At 29.5% G+C, this 26184-nt stretch overlaps 1 protein-coding gene and 1 pseudogene across 4 annotated transcripts in view; one reads left to right on the top strand and one right to left on the bottom strand.

Moving 5' to 3' along the window:
- LOC111034051 (E3 ubiquitin-protein ligase Arkadia-like) overlaps nt 1-17010 on the top strand; it is a 54329-nt gene extending 37319 nt beyond the window's left edge. For all 4 annotated transcript variants that reach the window (XM_022315073.1, XM_022315075.1, XM_022315076.1 and 1 more), the window contains one exon: nt 15612-17010. In XM_022315073.1, the coding sequence (XP_022170765.1) occupies nt 15612-15833 (222 nt within the window). In that variant the 3' untranslated portion in view covers nt 15834-17010. The remainder of the gene's footprint in view (nt 1-15611) is intronic.
- Nucleotides 17011-22054: 5044 nt separating this feature from the next.
- Nucleotides 22055-22645, bottom strand: LOC111034049 (annotated as a pseudogene).
- Nucleotides 22646-26184: the final 3539 nt, after the last annotated feature.

Raw genomic sequence — 26184 nt, 5'->3', positions numbered from 1 at the left:
TTGTGATAATGGAAAGTTTTAAAACTGAAAAGGGAAATGAATTACTAATTACTGCCGTACGAGAATTATTCGTATGTAATTTTAAGAAAAATTAATTATACTATTAGGTGGAAGTGTTCACAAAATACAACATTAAAATGTCCGAGTAAAATTACAACGAATTTAATTAAGCCCGTAAATTTTAAATTACTAATAATTTATAATATTGAAAGTATTGTAATGTATTATACATGATGAAATCATTAATTTTATTGCAGTATATAAATTATTCAAGTATAGTGCTACATAATCACACTTCAAATAATAAAATCGATGAAATAATTGTTATTACTTATCAAACATAACATAAAAAAAGAGCCTTAGACACACGAGCAATTTCAAGTCAAATGGTTTCCTTCATCATGCACAATATTTCTGGTTGGATGATTATTTTTAATATTAAATTAATATTAGTATTTTTTTAATTTTCTTCATTAAATAGTTACCAGTTACGTAAATAGAGAAATTACAATGTACATTTTTTTTAAACACGATAGGGAAACTATTGTGAACTATTTTTACCGTAACTACATATTAATTTTTGACACAGATATATTTATATATAGGTAGACATATATATTTTTAAACATAAATTTATTTTAATTTAATTTTTTGAACCACTGAAAATAATATATTTTATAGTACCAATATTCGGCCTATTTCATTCCTTGTGTGCAAATCACAATAATCGTACCAATTTTCCATTTACCGTTAAATCACAAGCCCGGCAATAGATTTGTTTGTAACCATATAATGAGTACCTACTAATAATAATACTTAAATCACCAAACATGTAAACCTTTTTTTAACCTAAATCACCGAAATTGACCTAGAAAGTAGAAAATAATAGGTTGTTAAACAAGTTGAACAAATCGGCTGCACAGTACAATATAAGTAATAAACTAATAACTATTAAACTATAATATATATCTAATAAAAAGGTACATATTCTCAAACTGATTTCTTTCACTCGATTTTTAGTCTAATGGGTGGTAGTAAACTCTTCCAACCTATGCTAATAATTTATTAATCGGTTTACGTCGCTTGAGGTATAGGTATGCGAAAATACAAGAGATTACGATATTTATGAATTAAGTTGATTCACGTAATAGATACCATCAATGTATACTTTAATTACATTATACGTGTTATAGTTGCAGTCAATTTATTTGAATACCTGGTGTCTCAAACCGTTTGCATATATATTAATATGGTTTGGTGCCCTGCAAATCAGGCGATCGATATTCGATGAACATAGGATATTTTACCAAAACTTGATTCCACACAAATGTATAGATTATAGACATATAGTTACCGCTTAATGGGTAGTGCTCATTTATATATTATTAATTATTATTTATTATCATAGAGCTATAGGAATATTATACAGTTGTAATATTTAAACGATTTTTTTATGACATTAGCCGCCTGTAGGTAGATATATAATACCATTTTATTACGCACATAAGGCTTTAACCCATGGCTGTACCCAGCAAAAAAATGTTGAAAGAGGGAGGGGTGGAGTATAATTACGTTTAAAACATTTTCAAATTTCAAATGTAATTTGATAATTTTGGGTGGGAATCGGAGCCCTATAACCCCATTATCTACAGCCTTGCTTTTACTGAAACAAAATATATATGCTCTTGTTACATAGAATAACTATAATAAGTCAATTTTTATGAACAAAAATTATCAAAATGTAATAGACAGCTAATGCCGAGTTGCATATCACTAAACATTTAATGAATCTAGAGAGCTATATTGAATGGTTCCTTAAACATAATTTAGTAGACCATGTTTGGTCCATTAATTTTTAGTGAACCATTAAATTAATCTTTTTTTTTTTCTATACAACCGTGATATATCATACTATAATATAAATTAATCAGATAATTATTAACATATCGGTATCATGTTTTTGTACCAGAAATCGGTGAGCTCTATATGTAATTATTATTTATTAATAGCGCCGTATCGGTATCATATAATTTTGTGGACTGGACATTGATTATAATATATTATAATATTATAACGGCATCAGCCCGCCGGTGCAGATTGCATGTCTATAATAACAGTCTAAAATTAATTCACAATTTAAAAAGATGACGAGTGTAGTGAAAATTCATCCCAATAATACCTGTACAATTAATAATATTATAAAGGTACTATAAATATACGTACCTATATATTTATAGTATATAAACCATCGGCGTCCGGTATTCATGACTTGCAGCTATAAAGTCGTATCGAGTGGTAAATATCGGTGTTGGTTATGGGGTAAAATATTTTAATCGTATTTTGTCGCCCCGCATCTCCAAAGACCAGTAGTATCTAAAAAGCACATTAAAAGGTGTTGCTATATAGGTATAGCTGTTTTGTGAGAGGATGCAAGAACAGTACATGGGCCACTGACGGCTAAACTGGGAGAACATTTCCTGACCACTGCTAAATTGTTCATTTTCGAATAACAGAATAGACAACTAATATTACTACTTTTTATTCGTTTTAAAATCGATATAATTATTATAATATGATCGCGTCTTACAGTGATTCTCGACGTTTCTGACTAATCACCAAAATTAATTATATTCAATTTTTTTCGGCTGCATATACCAGGTTGGGACGAAAAATTAAATTGTTGTGCTATAGATGGGTACTAAATTATTTTGTACCTCCTACATAAGATTAATATCCCGGGTTTATTTTAGTAATCTAATCTAATCTTATTATATTATAGTAACTTTAGTATTGGGTCCAGGATTTTTGATGCGTATATACATAATTTTGACAAGTGTTAAAAATTGTGTTACATATTGTACCTATATATTATGATGTTCACAATAAACATAAATTGTGGCCTAAATATTTTTTTATTTACTAGTAAATTACGTTTAATAATAATTCCTTTACATTTTTCAGACTTATAGGATATAAATTGTAAAATTGTATTACTATGATTATATACCTATTGGGTTTGTTGTCATTATTACAAAATATACTATAAAAAATAAGTATCTGCTAAAAATTAGTATACGATGATACATAATAATAAATAATTGTATTTGCTTTAAATTCCAAATAGTCAAAAATGTCTTGTAATTTTAAAAAAGTGGCAGGTAAAATTATACCTTGGTATAAGTATTGTGAACATTTATTTTTGTTAATTTTTTTGTCTTGAGAAGTTAAAGTATCAGTATCAGCATTTTGTAAATCTGAACAGATAATTTTGTATGGCCTATGCCCTATAGTGAACATATTATTACCGTAATACAGTCAACCGCTTTTCCATTTAAATCAATTTTAAGTTCCTGTCAATGTATTTGTTGCTCTTATTCACGAATGCGCTGTTATCACTACAATTATCTATACAAATTGTATTATATTATTTTCGAAATCGAATTTCTAAAAAAAATTCACTCATTTGAACTGTTCTAGAATAACCGTTGAATTTAATTTTTACGTAATTTAAAAATATCGACCACTTTCAACGTTTTAATCCTTTCGCTTTTCTCATAACGTTAATATTTATTAAATATGAAAAAAAATACATAGTATAGTAAGCTATACACTGCACATGAGTCACGATAAGATGCGGACACGGACTACCAGTAATATTATATTAGTGAACACTTTATCTACATCATAGATAATTGTCTTTACATTGTTTGCCAACTAGAAAAAACATATTATCTTGAAACGCAATTTATGAAAATTTCAAAAATACCACATTATATATATTCAATTATTCCAATTTACGATCAGTATGCCTACATCATGACTGTGGTTTTTATTTTTGTCAATGCAATTTACCGACCTCGCTTTTTCGGCAACACCTAAACATATTTTTCGTATGTTCATTTTTAGTGACGTATAAGTTACCTATATCATGTATTGGTGACAATAATTAGTTGGCGACCTTCAGAAGGACAGTGATCAGGTTTAGTTTTACACTGTGCATTGTGCAAGCAATATTGTAAACTAATTATGCAGACATTCTAATAAAACAAATACGGGGAATTCTCTTCTGCTGTATAGCAGGTTTTGAATATTGTACCTAGGTTATTTAGCAGATCGGTATCAAAAGTATCGAATTTTCAACCAGAAACCACTTACAGTGTTGAAGATTGGATCAAAATATTATATTCTACTCCAAAGCGTGATGTCAAACATTCACACACGCGCCGTTGTAAGATTAATATTAATCAACCAATATATTATATTTTATTTTCATGTTGTCGTGTTATTCGATGCGATGAATTACATTATTTTCAATGACAACGTATTAACAAGTAAAAAAAAAAATCTTCTAAAATTATTTTGGTAAATATGGTTGCTATTTGACGGGCAAATATCAGAAATTGAACGAAAAGATCATTCTACGAATCTCTGATTAATGATTATCGAGATAAACTAAACTTCACAAAGTTGTCGTTTTATCGTTCTATAAATTGATTGTTTCGTTATTGGAGCACAATCACAAAATGATTTCCTATCATACTTACTAGTTCGTGTCATTGAATTTTTGATTTATGTGATTTCATAACGATAACTTCTGCAGTATAACTACTGTCTACTTTTCTATTAAATACATATATTTTGTATACCATCGCTTCGCTATATACACGGCTGTGCTTAGTACCTACTTGTGCCTATCCCACTTCGCCCCGCATTATTGTAAAACACTAATTTAATACGTCTACCTAAATAATAATATAATGTAGGTACTATAATAATGCGCCATCGACTCGACTCTTTGGACTTTTGGAGGTCTCGAATGCACGCGTCACGCGATACCATATATTATCGATGACGATAATAATAATATGCTATAATGTAATATATATGTGTATAAACAATACGCCGAGGAAGTCGTAAAGCCAAACTTTACCGCTGGCGATGATGATGACGTGTGCCTAGACGTGAGTAATCCGGCGATCGTACTTAAAGGTTAGGACCTACGCCTCTATATGTACAAGCAAATCGGTTGAAAGTCTGTCGGTCGGTCGGCCGTCGTCCGCTCGCGCACATCGATCGATCGCTATCGTCTCGTCCGACAGCCGCTCCGGAAAACCTCGTCTAAATGCCACCGCACATCGACTACTTAGTGTAAGTGGCAAGTGTGTGCGGTACATCGGGAAAACCGGTTTTCCGTTTTTAGCGCTCTTGAACATTGTCGACCGAGTCATTGACATCGCCGTCGACGGTGCGTGCAGGTATATACCTATATTGATATACCGTAAACATCGTACATCGTAATACGTAATTTATAATTTAATATAAATATCTCATAATACACTCGAATATAATGTTTAATATACACTACACATCTTGTACGGCGGCGCACTCCTGCAAACTATCGGGTATAAGTATTGTTTTGGTAAGAGTGCTTCTTTGTACCTACGACAATGTTTGAGCCCCTGTATAATATGGACGCGTTCGCTTGTCCTCAAGCCCTGCTTGCAACAAAAAAAGTTTTATAAATTTTATATTATTATACACATCAGTATGGTAGGTACAATATTATATACTCAATGGTAATAGGTACTATGGAAACCAGAATATTAGGCTCGGAATAAAAAATTATTCAATTTACGTATAGACATATCTATTTCTTGGCAATTTTCTTAGTAAATGTTTACAAACAAAATATGTACAAAAAACATCGGAAGTAGTTGAGAAATACCTGTATAAACAAATCACCCGATACGAATACATAAAAATAATAAATTTATTTTAATACATTTAAGTCCAATACAATATTGATATATTATGTATTATTATAAAGCAATTATTTAATTTTAAATATAAATTTTAAAATTAAATTAAATTTTTTGATGTTGGTATGACTAACTTTCATATTATTTTCATCGCATTTTTTTACATTAACTAGTTGTTTATAATGAAATTGTATTATAATATTATACCTAATTATACAGTATCACATTAAATAATAATAATTTTTATCAGTACCTATAATATTATACCTCCACATTAATTTAATTATTTCTTCAACGAAATTAAAGCATATTCTCTTATTAATTATTATTATACCATAAAAAATAATTATGAAATTATGAGGTACCTATATCAATTATGTTTTTCTTTTTAAGTATATAATTATTTATCTCATAAATTATAAAATATTGTCGCCATTTATTTTTCTATCTTTTACTATTTTTCTATTTTATCATTATTCGATTAATATTAATCCAACTTTGATATTAGTCATTGAACTTAATGTGCAGCTTACACGTTTATTAGTATGTAATATTTATTGTGATTATGACATTAATGCGATTTGGTGATAAAATATATGTATATATAAATTTGAAACTAATTTTTTTAAATTAACAATTAAGCCATGCCCATATTATAATGAGCTCGTCTTTCTGCCTTGAAATTCTCGAGTTATATTTTAATATGTTGTTAAAATGTTATCGGCCAATAACCACGATTATTTTTTCGACAACTGCTTAAAATCAGTTAGTAATCACAAAATTATTGCCAATGACAAATGAAGAAATCATTATTTATATGAGCGAGTTATAACTCACATTATTGACTAAGATTTCGATCGATTTGAATAATGGACATGTAAATTTTATCTCGTTTTATATACATCGTTTGGATACACCTATTACTTTGAGTTTTGAAATCCTTTGATTTCAAAAAAGCGCAAAATTCAAACTATTTATTAGGTAGGCACATGACCACAGTTGTGTAGTATGTATTTGTATTTTGTATTTTAAGTTGCCAATGTACTAAATTGATTTTAGTTTACTGAAAATAAAAATATATTGGTATTCAATTCAAAACTCAAGTATTTCTGAAAACCGTGGATTTTCTTTGTTTTCATTTTTTTACCTTAAAGGCTTTTTGTACGAAATAAAATTGTTTACTGTATATTATACGCCGTAATTAATTTGAATTTTAAATCAAAATATCAGAAAATCGTCAAAGAACCCAATCAAATACTAAGCTTTGCTATATATACATCAGCTAAAAACGTTTTTCAATACCTATACTTTTATTATAACCCTCAACCTCACGTAATTAATTCACACAACAGATCGACCTGCACGGCTGCACTACTACACTCGTCGTAGCTATATACCTAAATATGCCTTACTACCTACTATTATTTAGATTTAAATTTTTTTAGAATAATTATTCTAATTAGTTGAGGACTATTTGGGAAAGAAATTACTATTTCAAACTATACTCCGTTCACCGAGAGAATATGGTTGACCTAACCTAACCAATACCCTGCAGCAACCAATAAAATCATCACTTCACAAAATTATTCAACTGATTTAATTAATAATATACATTATACTACACGGAAGTATGTATTCATATATTCTGAGCGTCTTTTTCACAGGGAGATTTCATCAGTTTAAGCGGGCATTTCTACATGCTCCACAGTGTAACACATACTCATAGAATTTCTCAAAAAAATTGCAGTAATGAACATTCACAGAAGTTTTTACAGGTTTTAAATTTGCTTAATGATTTGTTGAAATTTCCTGCCTATTATTATACCATTCACCTATCATTGTCCTTATAGCACTAAGTTGAATAACTCAAAAACTACTAGTTCGAATTTAGATTTTCATGAGTCAACGTTTTCAGAAAAATTATCCACTAAATTATTTTCAGTAGGAAAGGGGGTGTTAAAAACAGAAGTTATCGTATCTCCACACATTCCTTAAGTGGTACGGATGTAATATTATTATGACTATAAAATGATAATATTAATATGATGTCGAGTAATAAATCGGCAGACGTATGATAATATAATATAATTTGTTATATATTTCCGTTATTAGATGACTTATTGTACGTGTACACACGCGCGTGCGCGGTCACGCATACATTACACAGTGTTTTTAGAGATATCGGTGTGTGTGTGTGTGTGTGTGTATACATGTACCTGCATATATGTACTATGTATGTATATATATATATGACATGATGTACGTAGGTACAATCGTGTCCGCCGCTGGTACAACCCGCGATGTCTATCATGGGCTAGGTAACATACGTAACAATAATAATAATATTACATTAACATTCGCACACCTCCACCGCCGCCGAGACCGCGGGTGCTCGTGATTACAAACTGTTATTGTATTATGTATATATACGTACAATACGATACAATATATTATATTACACATAGCATATATATATATATATATATATATATATTATACGGTATACAACTACCGTCACAATAAGACACACACACACACACACACGCACACATTTAGTACGCTACCGTTCGATTGCACGCGTCCAAGTATGTATAATAAGACAACGAACGCAGAACCATCCAATCAACCGGGAAACGCACACCTCACGCAAATCATCACATTATTATATTATATTACGTATTATCATATAGTTCGCACTTGGGCAACCGATTCTCGTAGGTGTTATATTATTATTATTACATTTAAATGACGACGTCCCGGGTCGGAGTGGCGACGATGAGGTGGTCCGCAGATTTCCCATGGTGCCGTCTCTCGCGCGAGCGGTCGTCAGATCTTCATCATCGTCACGCCGCCGCCGCCGCCGCCGTCGTCGTCGTCGTCGCCGTCGGAATAAATTATACTGTAATTATTATTATATACGATACGAGTGTATGTTATTATATTATACCCTGTCTGTGTGTGTGTGTGTGTGTGTGTGTGTGTGTGTGTGAGAGAGAGTATCGAAACCGACAACTCCATTAAAATAAACACGCTCAACCTTTATAATATTATGTATAATGTACCTGTAATAATATTATTATGCTGCTGCAGTGCTGCAGAGCTGATGACGTATGTTTTGAAATTATAATGCGTTTACTGGGTAGGCATGTGTTTCAGAGCACTCTGAGAATAGTAGACTTCGACCTTATGAGAGCTTACCTAACTACCTAAGTATTGCATACACTGTTGTTTTTTAATGAACGATGCTCCACGGGGGTTAAGACATGTGAAAACTGTTCGAATCCTAAGTAGTGATGCCACATGGAAAAAAAAGGGTTGGTGAGTATTCAGTTTTTACTTACTTTCGTAGTCGTCGCCGCGAGAGCCTTTGAGCGGTAGGTACAGCGCGAACAATAAGCTCACTATAATAGGGGGCTTAGGACACACCCGAAATACGTGTTAAATTGTAATTAGGTACCTACTGATTATAACTGTTCAAGTTTTCGAAAATAAATTACACAAATTACGGTGACTTATTGCAGTGCAACGAAAAGTTACAAAAGATAAACGACATATTATTATAGCCGTTTCCTTATATGCTATATATATTTTATGGCCTAGCACTAAGAATGAAGATCCATTCAGCGAATTACCTATACTCGGTATTAATAGTAGATATTAAATATTAACCGTGAAGACATTTTAAAATTATTCATCAATACTATAAATAAAAAAACTCGAAGTCTCGAACTTGACTAAAGTTAAAAATAAATAAATAAACAGGTTAAAAAAGTTCACTCTCTGAGCGTGCTAAATTACCGGTTTTATTTATGGTTACATCGCAATAAACTATAATTCCATATAGAATTTATGCACAGAAACTTAATTTACTAAGGACAATAAATAAATAAAATTCTGTGCTGTTGGGGGGGAGGGGGGGGGGGTACTGAGGTATGTAGCATATAACAATTAACAATATAACGTACCCATCATTTGCCAATTTGATACATTAGCTTGATATTATACCCCACAAAATTAGTATAAAAATACGAACGTATACGTAAGATACCTGATCATAGGTACCCAGCATACCTTTAATTTTTTAGTTTTTTAAAAATTAATCCTTCTGTATTTTGTATTTTTATTTATAATCATCTGCTATTTATCAATTATCTAATAAGTTATAACCGTTCAACAGTATATCCATGATTAAGATTGGTTATTCGTTATTATTACCACGTATAATAATAATTCTTGTATAACGTATAGGTATAGTTAATCGACGTTCGTGACTACAATTATTGCAGTTTATTTTCCATAAGCGTTCGAGATGACAGAGTAATAATAATATAATTGCCATCATAATTATCAAGTTAAATGTTATACTGCAATTTTAAGTCTAACCTATGACTTGGTTTTTAGGTAGGTACATGCAGTGGCGTAAATACTGTTTTGGACAAGGTGGGTAAAAGCCACATGCCCACAACTACTGCGTGCCCTAGTCTAACTCACAATACCCTATTTTTTATATTAGATTACAAATTTCGCAATACAACAATAAATATTCAATTAATATTATTTCGGTATTTTAAATAAATTTTAACATTAAATATTAAAATAGTGAAGAGTTTTTTTAAATTTATTTTAAAAATTGTTGGGGTCCCAAGAGATTGTATTCCGCAGGCACCCAAAATTCTAACTACCCTAGTCTGTTGGGTATACCTACATGAAAATGTACAAAACTGGATAAAAAAAACAATGAATTTTAGTAAAGTTTAGCGAATTTTTGGATGTATCACGTAAGAGCCTTGGAAAATAGATTTCCTAGTACTAAATGAGCGGCTTTTTGAAAAATTGAAATGTTAAATACTTGAATCTGGCTAGTTTTAAGCTTATAAAATGACAGTATGCATTGCATATTTGCATCATTGCCTTGAATTCATAAATGAGAGTATACCCAATTTTTTTACGAAATCACCATGGGCGGTCAATGGTACAATTTTTGTCGTCTTGATGCCGAAAAATAACATTACCGATCCTATGTACAATCATTTGAGGGTGCCTTTCCGATATATTTTAAACAGTGCTTTAAATTCGAGACAGGCCTCGATTTTTCACCCTTTGAGGGACACGTCGAAAATATAGTTCCGATTTGACACACACAGAAATTCTCACAAGTCATTTATCCATACTGCATTTTAACAATAAAATTGTCCATTGTAAATACGGTACAATAATATTATATTATTATATTTAATTAGAGCTGCCTCCTTTGATAAATGACCCGATAAGCAAAAACAAAAAAGGCATCACTAAAATACCTGCGTATAGTCCGTATATACAAGACACCTTGTCACTCTTATACACTACCTATGACTTCCTAAACGAGTAAAAGTTAGAAAATAAAATGCAAGATATAGCTTATGTAGGTATGGTACTAATTTTACAACGATGCGGAAAATAATACATTAGAGTCTATACTCTATACCCATAGCCTGTAGTTTCATAACATGTGGGACCGTAGAAATTCAATTAACCGTCTCTGTTTTAACCATCACTGTCTATTATCCGTCATCGTCAAAAAAAAATCGTCTTTTTACTCATGTAAAATACGGAACATTGCCTCTCAAAAAGCTCGGCCTCGCAGAAACAAAACGTCGCCGAAATTCAGGCTCCAGAAACGATCATAATATTAATTTTGCCTCTTGTTTAGCGTGGTTTCTAAAAGTATAGACAGCGGTGGTTAACGTTAATATTATTGTCGGCTGCTGACCGAGCGCGAAAGAAGAGGAGTGGGGCACACCTGTTGTCTCGCGAGAGTAGTGGACGACCACAATAAATTATTATCATTATTAGCTAGTAATTAATTTACACAATAGTCATTTTTCATTTAATTACTGTTACCTATAGCTTATTTACAAATATCGTTGTCAAATCACTGTAGCGCTATGTACGTCTATTATCATGTAGAATATTATGATTATTAATGTTAATAACCCGAAAGCAATAAAAATCAAATATAATAATATTAAAGGCAAAAATCGAACAGTTTTTATAAAAAAAAATTATTTAATGTTACTCTCAGTATATTTTTTTAGAAATCCACACCTCAACTATTATTGTTTTAATATAGTGCACATGAATGTTCTACATTATGTAATATTTATATAGTATTGCAATGAATTACAATACAATGTTTTTTTAATGTAAATTAAATTAAATTACGACGTCGACATTTCAATTTCTTCTTTTGCGCAACAGTATATAGATATGTAGGCTTCATAATGTGCGTAGGCACACATACATAAATAAATTAACAATTATTACAACTTTGAAAACATAACTGAATTAAATAAAAACGAAACAACAAAAACAATAACACGACATGTGTGTTTCTCTAAACGTAGGTATATAGGTACCTTTAATAATAATATGCTAATTCCTAATGCCTAATGGTAGACGTTAATGGTCTTTTTTGATAAATTTAAGTTACTTTTAGTAAGTACATTTTAAACAGACATTTTTAATTCTGAATCAGTTTCCATTCTACTGCACGTCTAAATATTATAAAGGTTATGTTTATTTCATTCACCACGAATAATTCCAATACAATTAATTACAGCCGAATTTATTATTCAAAATGCAATTTAGAAATTGAAATGGAAAAACAAATTCAACAAAATACACTAATGGCCACGTGCTATAGACAAATTATTATTATTTATTAATACGACTTCATACTTCCCGGCTATCTCGGACACGTTTATTTTTTTTTTTTTTTTAATAATATAAATTATATTATAGGTAATACCTACCGCGGGCCACCATTAGACTGCATTTGTATGAGTATGCACATTATAATTTATAGTGTGTACTTTATGTAAAGAATTATTTTAAGTTCAACTGTTTAGACTCGAACGTGAACAAGTACCTATTACACGATTAGTAATCACACAAATTAATTTATTTATGCAGAGAAGTTCGTCGTTATACTCTCATTTGATCGATCACTAATCTCATTTGCGACGCCTTCCGTATACATTATACATACTCTACTGTATTCTACAAAAAAATAATTATAAAAATAATACTCAATAAATTGAACAAATAATAGATAATTTAAAAGCACGAATAAATAAATAAATGGACGATCAGATGAACGATTTCCAATATTAAATGATAACTATTTGTAAAAAAAATATATGTACCAGTACATCGAGTATTATTTATGTACCTATTAATCACTATGTATCGAGGTCGATTATCGTCATCTGTTACCGCAATATTATTGCTGTATGGATCTATATGAGGAGCTTATTATAACATTGCTTTTATAAAAAGCGGACACGTCGTTCCGTTGTATAGAGTAAATACGTGTTGAATGCTCCTTGTAATTGAGTAGTTCACTGTGATGGATGTGTTAAATTTACAATCCAATGATAATTCATTGGACACGAAAAACGGTTTTGTTTCTGCCCAGAATATATCTATCAGACAGTATTTCCAAGGATGTTGTATCATACCTATATTGCTAAGAATAATTTATAAACCTCTTTGTAGTATGGTATTGTGGACAAAATAAGTAGGTATGTGGGTCATTATTTAATATAGGTACAAAGGTCTTCATAAGCTGTTCTTATATACAAACTTAAAATCCTAAAAATAAATATACACAATTTCTTTTTACAGAATTATCAAGCTCAACTTTAATTTTGACAAATTTGGATACCTATGCAAACAAAAAAATAACGTTTTGTTATTACATATAATTTTAAAAATATATTATTTGTAGGAACTTGAAACTTTTTACCACTATACTATGCATATATAATTATTAATTATGTAATATACACTGTAATTGTTTTTAAATATTTAGATTAGGTAATGCTATATTTTATATTATACGAACTTATCCACAATGTAGGTATTACGGTTAGTGTCTCGTGGTATAACGTAGTATAACCAGCTTAAAATAATTCTAAATATTTTGATGATGTTAATAAAATAATAGCATACGCATGTTGTATATAGTGTCAGAAAGTTTCGTGTCCTTACAAATAGCATTATTTTTTTAATTAAGTACAAAAAAATTACTAAAATCATCTGTTTATGTTGAAATTTAAAATATCCAATTTTATGAAAGTTAAAACTTGTAATGCATATTAAAAAAAAATGTACTTAGGTCTGTATTTTTAAGATTTTTAGGGCGCTTTAAGAACAGCTTATGAGAAACCTTGTATTCGATTGTCAAGTCTTATCTATTCAAATTAAAAATATAATGTATATTTTCATCTACAAAATAATTTCTAAATTTTGTTGATTTTAACGAATTTGGTCAAAAAATTGTGACCTTAGATTTTCAATATTATTAAATTTCAATCAGTACAACTCTTAAAAATTGTTTAAGATAGAGTAACTGTAAACAAGATTTTTTTGTTTTTAATATAATGTAATATACCTTATGCCCTACATTGATGATATTTTAGGAAAATTCGAGAAAATTGAAGAGAACAATAATATTGACTGTGATAAGTTGAGATAATTTAATTTAATTAATTTCGGTTAAAAGTTGAAAGGTATTTAACTCGATAAGTTTAAGGTTATAAGATGAAAAATACAATCAACTTAACTCAGTTTAAAAAAAGTAATTTTTTCAAGCTATAATATTTAATTAACTTACTATGTATCTATAATGCCTATTTTGATTCACACAAACATTAACCAAGACGTCTAACACCCTGAAAACATTTAATATGTATGATATATTATTAGAAGATAATTGACCGAAATCGAAAAAAAATTAACTAATTAGTAGTATTGTCTGTTGGTTCAGCGTGATACCAAAAAAAATAGCACTTAATTACACAATACTATAAAAAGTTAAGTTACAAAAATCAAAAATTTAAATGATTAAGTTAATGGTCGGTAAGAACGTGTAAATCCACGGGTATTTAATTTGTCACTGAAACGCAATGCAGTATCAAAAAGTATATACTAATATGAAAATAGTAAGGGTTATATATAACTGTAGGCATTATAGGTATAATTTCATAATACACTAGCTGATCCTAAGCTGGCTTAAAAATGCCAACTCATCTATGAGACTCGTTTGTGATAATGTGAGCAGTATATTATCAGGTAGGCAATCCACCTGCGGTGGATGATGGACCCCGCTAGGTGCATATACTCTGTAATCTGTACGGATAATATTATGTATTATTTATTTTTTTTTTTTTTTATGGTTTTGGACACGCCGATGAACGGTTATAAGTGCAACTCAGTCACCTTGGTAGACAATGTGCGAAAATTTGATTTAATGCATGATTAAACCTGATCTGCCCTGATCTCGCGAGTTCTGCGACTTAAGTTTGTTTAAAATATTAAGAGTGATTGCTTTGAAGTTTGAACTTACTGTGATGAACAAACTTTTATCAAAAAACTCACTGTACATTTTTTTTTCACAAATTTGCCAATTGAATCGACTGTGAACTAAGAAATGATAAATTAACTATATTTTATATCATGGATATTATATGTTTGATCTGGCTTGACCTAGGGAAATAGGGATTCACTTTTATATAATAGATATAGATAGATTGTAGAATTTTACTTCTCGGAACCATTCGTATCTACACGCCGATCAAACCCATAAAAAAAAATTCCGATCACAATTGAACCGATGGTTATCGAGTTTACTTTACACACTTACAGCTTAACACATTAGTATAGATTAGTATAAAAACCATCACAATTCAAACAAAACCTTAGAACTCTTAAAAAAAAAAATTCACCAGCTATTATAATGATAATAATAATAATAACTATATACAATAGCTGCAAATCTAATACAATACTGCTATCTCTTTTTTTCAGAACGAGTGGTCCAGACACTGTCGGTTGCCGATGTTCAACCCGGAACTGCAACCGGAACCGGTGAACTTGCAGAACAACAACCACCACCACCGTCGGCCGGAACCGGGCCGGGCGCTGGAGCTCGCGGGGAGGCTGCAGCAGGAGCGCGCGGCGCACAACCATCCGGCGCCTGCGAACCCGCCTGCACATGACGACCGGGAACAGACCAGACACCACGCCTAGCCGATACGAGCACAGTTGTAGTTTTCGACTTTATAATATTATTATTATTATTATTATAAGTTCCACCCTGCGACGACGGGCCCGTTTATATAATATAGATACAGTACGAAACGTTTACGACAGCAATAATAATCATCATCATCGATGTGGCGGTGGTAACAAAAAACAATAGGTATTTAATCTTGTGGTGTTTGTGGATTTGTGTAAAAAAAGCAATCGTCTGATTTTTCAAAATGTATGTAAAAAATCAAAAAAATCTATGTGGATAATAATATTGCTATCAAACAGTAATTGTATTAACCCATCATCATTATCGCTGTTGATCGCGAGCTTATGCGGTCAGAGACTTAAATATTGTCGTACCTATAAATTATTGAACCACCATCTCCACCCCTTTCCCGACATTGATATTGCTGTATTATACACACTGCTGCCGCAAGCACGCCGTACATAAAGTTAGATTTAATAATAATAACAATAATAATAGTTTAATAATATATAAGAGTGCGAAAAACTTATCCCAACCCCGTAGGATTAAACGCGTCGAGTCGAGCGGACGCGTGTTGTATTGTACCTAATATTGTCTAAAATAAAAATAATAAACACTGTTTATAGGGGAAACAATCGAACAAATAACGCGCGATAATACAAAAAGCGGTTTCGGAGTTCACGTTTTGGTCGTTACCGACACATACAAAATGTACGATTTAAAAAGGTACCTACCACTTATATTGCCGATTATGTATTATATTATATTCTCTTATCGTGTCCCGTATTTGCAGAGGTGACTTGTTTATATTGCACTACCGAAAATGCCCCTTTTATCCAATAATTATTCTAAATTAGAATTTCTAAATTGTGTTGCTGAATACCGCGGTAGACACACAATAAGTATAAACATTTCACTCGAAACGTGCCTACCCGTATTCGGTAGGTATCCGTGCATGCTTTAACTGCTCTCGCGACTTACAATAATAATATCACACGTCTAATGTAAAAATAGTTTAATATTGTTTGCCACCTTTAGATTAATATATTAAATACGATCGCCTGTATGTTATTAATAATTATTATATTGCAACGGTCGACACGACCGGTGAAACTCGAGGGGGAGTGTAAAATCAATGTGAATTTTGTTTGTCATGTGTCATGTTTATTATTATATATTATTATTTTGTTATACCTACTTATTATTTTAAGTTTAAAAACGATTTTTTTCGCAATGTTATTATATTTTTATTATTATTATTTTTTTTTTTTTATCGACTAATTGTATGAAAAAAATTATTTACGATTTTTTTACTAGTTAAAATATCTTTTTTTTGTTATTAGTTTTTAATTATATATTAGGTAATACTTATTCATAGCATTTTTAACATCTACTAAAAATTGACCAAGGTTTTAACTATTATAATCGTATATCTTTGTCTCTATAATTATTACTGTTACCACTACTGTTAATCTATTTCTAAGGATACCCTGGGTAAAACTGTTGTTGTACAACTAGTGTTGAATAGATAAACCATCTAAATTGAACAAATAAAACTAGGCAAAATTATCTCCCATCATAGAATTTTCATAAACCTAATAAATGTGGGTAACACAGGCCACATACAAAGAAAAAACAATTCAAAGCGTTTATATAATTGTGTATCATAATAATCATCATAAATTAAATGTTAAAATATATAAGTATAAAAGTTTTAGTAAAACAATTCATGACCCCCCCCCCCCTCTCCAGTATAATATGTGCCTGGGCTGACATCACATACAATTAAGTAATGGTTTTTATACCACTTTTTTGAAAACATACTTCGATGTGTGCTTATACATATTTATAAATACTTATTATAATACAAAGGTTCTTCATTCCATTCAACTTCTTGACTTACGATTATTATTACTACAATATTATTATTGTAAATTTGTAACTATTATTAATATTAAATTAGTTTAGACATTTTGAGTGACATATTATTCGACTTTGCATTATTAAAATATAATAATATTATAGGTATTATTATTATTACTTAAATACTTATATTGATTAAAATATAATATAACTAAGCTTTTTTTTGTCAATATTTTTATGTACCAATAACGAGTCATTTGGTTTAAAATAAATCATAAAAGTTTATCTACCTATTAATAATAATCACATACCTACATTTTTAATAAAACAAACATTGTTACACAAATAATGTATAGATTTAAGTGTATTATTTAAAATATTATGATTATGATAAAATGAATCAATAATACAGTATATTATATATTAATACATAATCTAAATCTTGTGTGTTAAAAATAGCTGTTGTTATATTTGTTTTTAAATATAACAAAATATATAAAATAAAATCGTTAGTCATTTCAGTTTATTAATTATCCATTCGACGAATGTCCTCAATATTTGTAAAAAAAAAAATGTTAAATTCACACGTGGGATGAGTTGTGTGTTTTTAATATACTACTTGAATTATTATAGGTTTTGTACAACTGTAGTTATTTTGTAAAGCAAATCCTGCCCGTCAGTTAACCTGCTATATTGTATTTATAATTTTAAAAACAATATAATATGTCATAACACGAACAACCGTATTCCAAGAAGGACGCAAATTATATTGGCTAAGCCTGCACGCCCTTCGCCAACAGGAATTCCGGTCAATATAACTTAAAGTCCCTAGTGTTATTTATACACCGAATCATCATCACCGCAATATAATATATTATATAGGTCTTTGAGGGGAATTATATTATTTACTTTGATATTATTACCATATTATATGCGATGAGCACGAGGTCGCAAAACAAAACCATACGTACATGTATCTACAATAAATGTACATAATATATTTTATATTTTATATTTTATTTACAGGATTTAATATGACCTACAATTTAGTTTCAATTGAGTCGTAATTGCACTAATACTAGCTCGTCCTGCATTATGTGCTATTCGATCGTTATAAGACGTAAGTTTGATACGGCTTACTTATTATTAAAAACGGATTGTCGTTTATTAAATCGTACCTATACACGGCCTGCTATTTAAAGTTAATTTCTCGAATGTTACCTCAAACAATTTCTACTGCTAAAAATACGAGTGTATACGTCATATTATACATTTTATAGGAGCTTGCATAAATTATTACAACTTTCACCAGTGTTGATCCAGGTACCGTCTGTAAGTGAAATACTGAGTAGAGGCGATGGTGGCAAGAGCGGACATGATTTTCTATAACCATATCTATATAATATTATATTTAGTATGAATTGTTTGCAAAGTAAATGGTGGATAGATAATGGTCAATAAATTGTACAACAATGCTTAACTACATAGTGTGTTCGTTACAGTTTTATTATTATATTTACAAATCGATCTACAGTGATGATAAAAAAAAATATAACTAAATAATCATTTTATTGTACCCTCGTGATGATTTTAAGTGAAACCTTCAATGCGCTTATTTATTTAGAAAACCATAATAGTAGAGGCTTATAATTTTAACGATCAAAAGTAAAATATTATTTCAGACGTCTATCACACGATTGAGCATAAAGCATCTTTTTTACGATATGATTAAACAAATTCGTCAGTGAATCAAAAAATATAGAAATACAAAAGAAAACCTTCTCTGTTGAGCTTAAACTTTCTGAGCTTTTGCCATTTTCCATGTTAATAACAATTCTGAAATATATTAAACAAAAAATATTAACTAAAACAAATATAATAATACAAGCAGTACCTGAAGTATTAATTTAAAAAATACATTATGTAATTTAATATATAGTTATTATATAGTATAGTTATTGTATAGTTTATTATATAGTTTAATTTCATAATTTAATGAATCTGTCATATTGACATGTTAAAAATAATAATAAATAATCATGATAAATTGATACATTACCTATGGTCTATCTTTAAGATACTTTAATAGGTGATTGAACACTCATGACTTTAGCAGTTTAGCTTGAATTGTTCTACAATAATTGAGAATGTTTGACCAGTGTCAAATGCTTAAATGAGTTCGTCTCGTGTATAACGGTCAGTGACAAGTGACAACTAACATTGTCTACAATCTACATAGAAACCTTGAAATAAATAAATCGCAGGAAACAGCATTATCTGAAAAATATTTTATTCGAATTTAAAGAAGTTAAGGAGAAACAATATTTCTAAAGAATGGTATAATTTAGGAATGATACTATACAACAACATAATTATTAATTTTGTTGGAATGATATGTACCTACAGGAACCTTAAAAACTATAGAACGATGTAAATCAGTTAAATAATTTTCCAGAATACCTAAATTATCAGTTAAGAACAAAACTATTGTGAACAAATTAGGATAATACTATACTCAGGACTGCAAAAATCTTGGCCGATTTTAAATAAAATTTTATTTTACAGGATGGGTATTGCTCTGGACAATTTCACACAGGTCTGTATTTTTATGGTAATACATATAGGAATCATTTACAACGTTAAATAATATTGTCCCCGAGAGTATCAATCCCGTTAAGGGGAATGGAAGCTTTGATTTTCGGTCTCTGTTTAACATACGTGCGCATAGGAACTAAGACGTGTTTCTATTCTAAGGTACCGATTGATCTAGCGAGGCGATAAGAGTTCTAAAGACAGACTTAAATTGTTCATCTTGTCTATTTTTGTGTGACATCGGCAACGCTGCCGAAAGCCAGGAACTGCTCAATCACCAAGTCGACAAATATCTACTTAATATCGATTTTCCCACTTTTTGTTTTTAATTTTTATCTCCCTATATCCTAAGCAAATAAGTATTTAAATTAGTATTAGTATTTTTTTAATTAGTATTATTTTTTTTTTAATTTTTTTTTATTTATTAGCATATTAGTAAAAGTAAATGGAATATTTACATTTTTGAAGTAGTTAAAATCAAAAAATTGAAAACCTGGAAAATTCGATCTCAATTCGAATTGTTTTTAGAATTTATATCTCTTCACTAGATCAATCGGTTAGTTAGAATGAAAATCTGTCTAAATTAATATGTTTCAAGTGTGTTAGACAAAGACAGAAAATCATCGCTTCCAACACCCCCGTAATTAATGTTCCTATTTTATATCGGCCCCGAATTTTAGGTGCCTGAGTGATAATGTTCTAACTTGTACTATTCCTTAAAGGTATATGATTTCTAACATTTATTTTAGGTACTTTATATCACCCAACTTTGTACAATTCCAATAAATATCAGTAGATACAAGAAGATTCTATTCCTGTATAACACCATTTCTAAATTATAATACATCATTGTGAGGAAAATAACATTCTGTACATGAAATAATCACAAATAATATTTTAACATATTATGTTGTTATTGCATACTAAACCATTTTTATGTCTTTTTCAGTAAATGTCGAGTGTCAAACAACATTAATCATATAATATTTCAAGTTGAAAACAAATGCACATTTCAAACGAATAATATCTAATGTTGCCTCGAGATTATTAAATATTAGTTTAATTTAGTCGATCGTAAAAGTATAATATAGCATAGGTAATAAACTTTACACATTCCCTGACATCAGAAACCGTAGCAATACCAAACATTTCATAACAGTTTTCGATGTTTTGGTTTACTGCCAAAGACGTCAAAAGATGATATTGTTGTAGGCTTTTCGCCAAATATGTTTTATTTCACTGGTCATCAAATAACATTATTGTTGATCGTAAAGTTTATCAAACAAACTAAATACTAATTAAATGCGTTTTGCATTTTAAAAACTCATAAATAATTTTTACAACGTATCTTACAACATACCTAACTACTACTTATTACATAATATGTACTGACGTATTTCTATCGATTATATTATTTTATTAAATACTATTAGCGTAGCTTTGATCTAGGGCAAATGGACGTAGCCGTTTAGACTTGGGGACAATTGGACATAAAAAAAAAATATGATCAAAATTATAAATCTGTAAATAAAATGTATTAGTTATTTATATTTATTATAATATTTATTCGTCAAACAAATACGAATACAAAATATTTATTATAAAAAATATTAAAATTAAAAATGTATCTAAAACAATATTTTATTACAATTATATGTATACCAGAAATTAAAATACAATATCAAAAAAATGTATTTATACCAATTATTATAACACGTCCAAAATATAATATATAAAATATCTAAAGTTTTTTTTATATTAAATTATACATATTATATTAATGCGGAGAAATATTGTGAGCGATTCCGCATAAAAATGATATTTTTGTTCTAGTTTCATAACTTTGAACAATTCTTTAAATACGTTTATCCGCATCAATATATTTCATTAATTTTTTGGGGGGACTCTTACCTGCTTCAAGTTAACTGTAAAATACATACTCGCCTAGCTTGTACTTTTCGTAAACAGATTATGAAAGACCACAAACTAGGATATTGAACTCCCATTTCGATATTTAGTCGTCAATTAGCTGTTTCAGGGTGGTTGTAAGTCCTATCGTGAATTTCAAAACTCATAGGTGTAAATTCCAAATGTGTAGTGGAAATAATGCTGTCCGACGACCTCTTCCGTTTCTTTTAACCCTCTCAGCATAATTGTCCTCAAACCAGTCAAGTAAAGGTTGTAAACATTCTGGTAAATCATCTCCTAATTGCTGTATAGCGGCATCTAGATCTTCGGTTGGAACAAATGAAATAGCTACGATCATTTTTATAAATAATGAAAAATCTGCATAATTTTTATGCCTTGAAGCAAAACCCATTTCGTTAATTTTTTTATGGAAGTTTTTGTTAGATGATACAAACAACCGTGTATTTGATATATTTTGATGATGATCTATAATATAGATCTATATAATAATAATATTATTTATTTAATTTGTTTATATTTGTTTTTACGTCCAAACGTCTCCGTTCAAACGTCCACGTCCAAACGGCTACGTCCATTTTTCCTCTTCGGAGTAGCTTATAATGAAAATACGAAACAATTTAATACACACCATACAAAATAAATAATACTGACAACGTTCGGGATAAAATTAAAATAACACTCATCGTACAAAATAGAATGTGACTGTCTCGTAGAAATGCGCGTAACATGCATTGTATCCATTACGTTTTAAGATTAACGAGCATTATAGTAGGTATCTACTGACGAGACCCGGAGAGTGTATAAAGTATCATATAATTAATTGACACAAAAAGCCACGGAGTTTAAGTTCCGTGCAAGTGTATTTAGATTTGTGTGTGTTTATGTAAGTACGCACATGAGTGCATAAGACCCAACCAGTAATCACAAATGAATACATATTACATAAGTAAGTGCATACATATGAAATTACAATTTATACGAGTTCGAATAAGTCAACAAAATTTAAAATGCTTAGGTAGGTAATGATATATTATAATACTTTTGAGAGGAGATGTGAAATTTATTATTTAAGTGTACCATATGCCTATGCATATCTACCTATGCCCATAATATAGAATATTCGTATATTATCATTACAGTCGTTAAAAGATTTATGTACCCACATATTCAAAATAAAAAGAACCCGAAGAAGAAAAACTGAGAAAGCCACTCTGATGCTGTATCATAGGTGTCAAGTACTCCTAGTAATTGGTTCATATGGATGTGATGTGTTAAATTTTACTCAATAATATATCATAATATTGGACAGGTACGAACAAAAACTCACGTTTTGCCACGGTCTGCCAGTCTATATTTCTAAGTACCATAGGCGCAACTAGACCTCTAAAACAGGGGGTGCTAAATATGGGAATGCACCACAGAGCCATGGAGGGGGGCTTCGCCTCCCACACCCCCTACACATGATCCTGCAATGCTTGATAATTCAACATTTTAAAACATATATTAACACACTTCACATAAATAAAAGAAAATAAATTTATAATACTTTTTTTGCTAAAATTTCAGTAACATAAAGATACATTATAATTTCATAATTTTGTTAGTAAATAACTTATATATATATAATACATTTTAAATTAGCATAATTTTTCTAGGTTTCATACAATATTTATTTAAAATAGTTTCAGTGTTAAGCTGATTTAATAAATCTTTTTCAATATTCAGCAAAGATAAATTGGTAAACCTTTGCTGAAGCATACTTGATCTTAACCAGTTTTATTATTTGCTTTATTATTATGGGAATATCCGTGTATGGAATGAATTAGAATGAATTATATTATAAGACTTACGACCAAATAATTAAATATTTTTTCAGGAAATTTATCATAATATTTAAAAACATAACATTCATGGTATTTCAATAAAATAATAAAAGTTAGATATAAAAAACAGGGGGTGCTAAATTTTAACTTGGGGGTGCTAAAGACCTTTTTGCACCCCCCTAGTTGCGCCACTGCTAAGGACTGAGGAGATTATATTATACCGACCAATATTTTTTATATATTGATATAAGTGATTTATTTTTTTGACAATAATATTAAAGGTTTAACTTCTTTTTGAAAAACATTTCTTATACTAAATATATGGGGCTATTCACCAAGCATGCTAATCCTTTTTTTTTCTAAAATATTAGTAATTGAATTACTGTAATTCGGTTATTAAAAATCTGTTTTTTTAGAATTTTAAAATATACATGAGATCATAGTATCATATACTATCAAATTCTTGAGTTTTGTACTTTATAAGGTGTGTCTTGAGATTTGTGGAGATACAAATTTCTGTTTTTCAAATGCGAACCACCATTTTCTACTTAATAAATTATTTATTGAATTATTATTATATAAGAACACCTTATGAGGAACCTTGTGTTACTTTTTCAAATCTTAGCTATTAAAATTAAAAATTGTATACATTACAATTTAAACTACAATATAATTTATATATTTTGATGATTTTAATGACTTTGATGAATTAAGTAAAAATTTTAATTTCAAATGCTAAAAAAAAAATTTTAAATTGCTATATTTTCAACTTTTAACAACTTTTTTCCAAGCTATCCACTGAGAATGTTCATCATTTATCGAAAAAATATTCTACAATTTGAAATGTTTATAAAAAGCTCAAAAATATCTCAATATTTTTGGAAATATTATTATATTCAGAAAATTCTAAAATAATAATTTGATTTTTTAAATTAGGTAACTACGACAAAAATAAATAATTGAATTTGTCAAAAACTGTTATTATAAATCCCTCTTTTCTTTAATTCTTTTTTGTTGTTCAGGATTATTTTGAAAAGTAGGTTCTTGGATTTTCTCACTTTTGATACCACCCACAAATTATTAAATACATCAAATTTTCTTTCAGAAACCAACCTCAAAGTTAAACATTGAAGTATTTTAACAATCAGATAATGATGACTTCACAAATTAAAATTTAAAACACATAATTGGAAAACCAATACATTTATCTGTCCTCGCAGGATCTAAAATGAGTATACAAGTTTGGCATAACTCCTATATTATGCTTTATGAGTTAGTGTGTGACCTATACGAGGGGTATGTGCGACTGTATACCTATACACACTTGTGGTTATTATTATGTCAAGAGGTCAGTTTTTTTTTAAATCCGACACAATAACTACACATGGTTTATAACCAGGATTGGTCATCTATTTGCATTTTTTGAGTGAGAAACTATACATTTACTAGAAATGTATAGAATGTATTATTACAATATTGAAGGATTCCAGATTCCAATTGATCGTAAATAATTCACCACACAACAACTGAAAGTGAAATGATATTGATTAATGGTTAGGTTTTTGATAATATCTGATCTGAATAATTAGTTGCCACCCGTTCTTGTTCGTATGGATTAACAACTAATCATAGATTATATCGTTATAAATTATAATATATTATATCAGCAGTGTTGCAGGTAACGTAATACGTCGCACAGAACAAATTAACAGATTTATTCTTCTTATCCAAATATTATCAGATGTAAATGCTTATACAATAATATAATAAATATTACTTTATTATTCTGCATGTATTGTATTATATTATAAGCTATTTATATCAGTCATTATGTTTAACTCAATAAATGAGCTATTATAAAGTGCACGTTATTATTTATATTTTACTTTGGAAATAAATAAAATAATTATAGCTAAAGGAGCAAGGATCGACTGGTAGGTACTTCATTATTTGAATATGACAATTTTTACAACTTTTTCTTTAATTTATTTATATTTAAAGCCTATTTTATTGGCTTTAAATGTATTATTTTACGATCTCTATAAAAAAACTGGTTTGAACAGTTTGCAGTGCAATATTTATCAGCTTGTCTCCGGGACTTTTAATGGTGGAGAGGAGCAGAGATCATCAATATAGATTATCAGGGTGAATATAG

This window comes from Myzus persicae, unplaced genomic scaffold (genome assembly GCF_001856785.1).
Source record: "Myzus persicae strain clone G006 unplaced genomic scaffold, MPER_G0061.0, whole genome shotgun sequence".
Lineage (NCBI taxonomy): Eukaryota > Metazoa > Arthropoda > Insecta > Hemiptera > Aphididae > Myzus > Myzus persicae.
The sequence above is the reverse complement of the archived record's forward strand: the minus strand, read 5'-3'. Positions and strand labels throughout refer to the sequence as shown.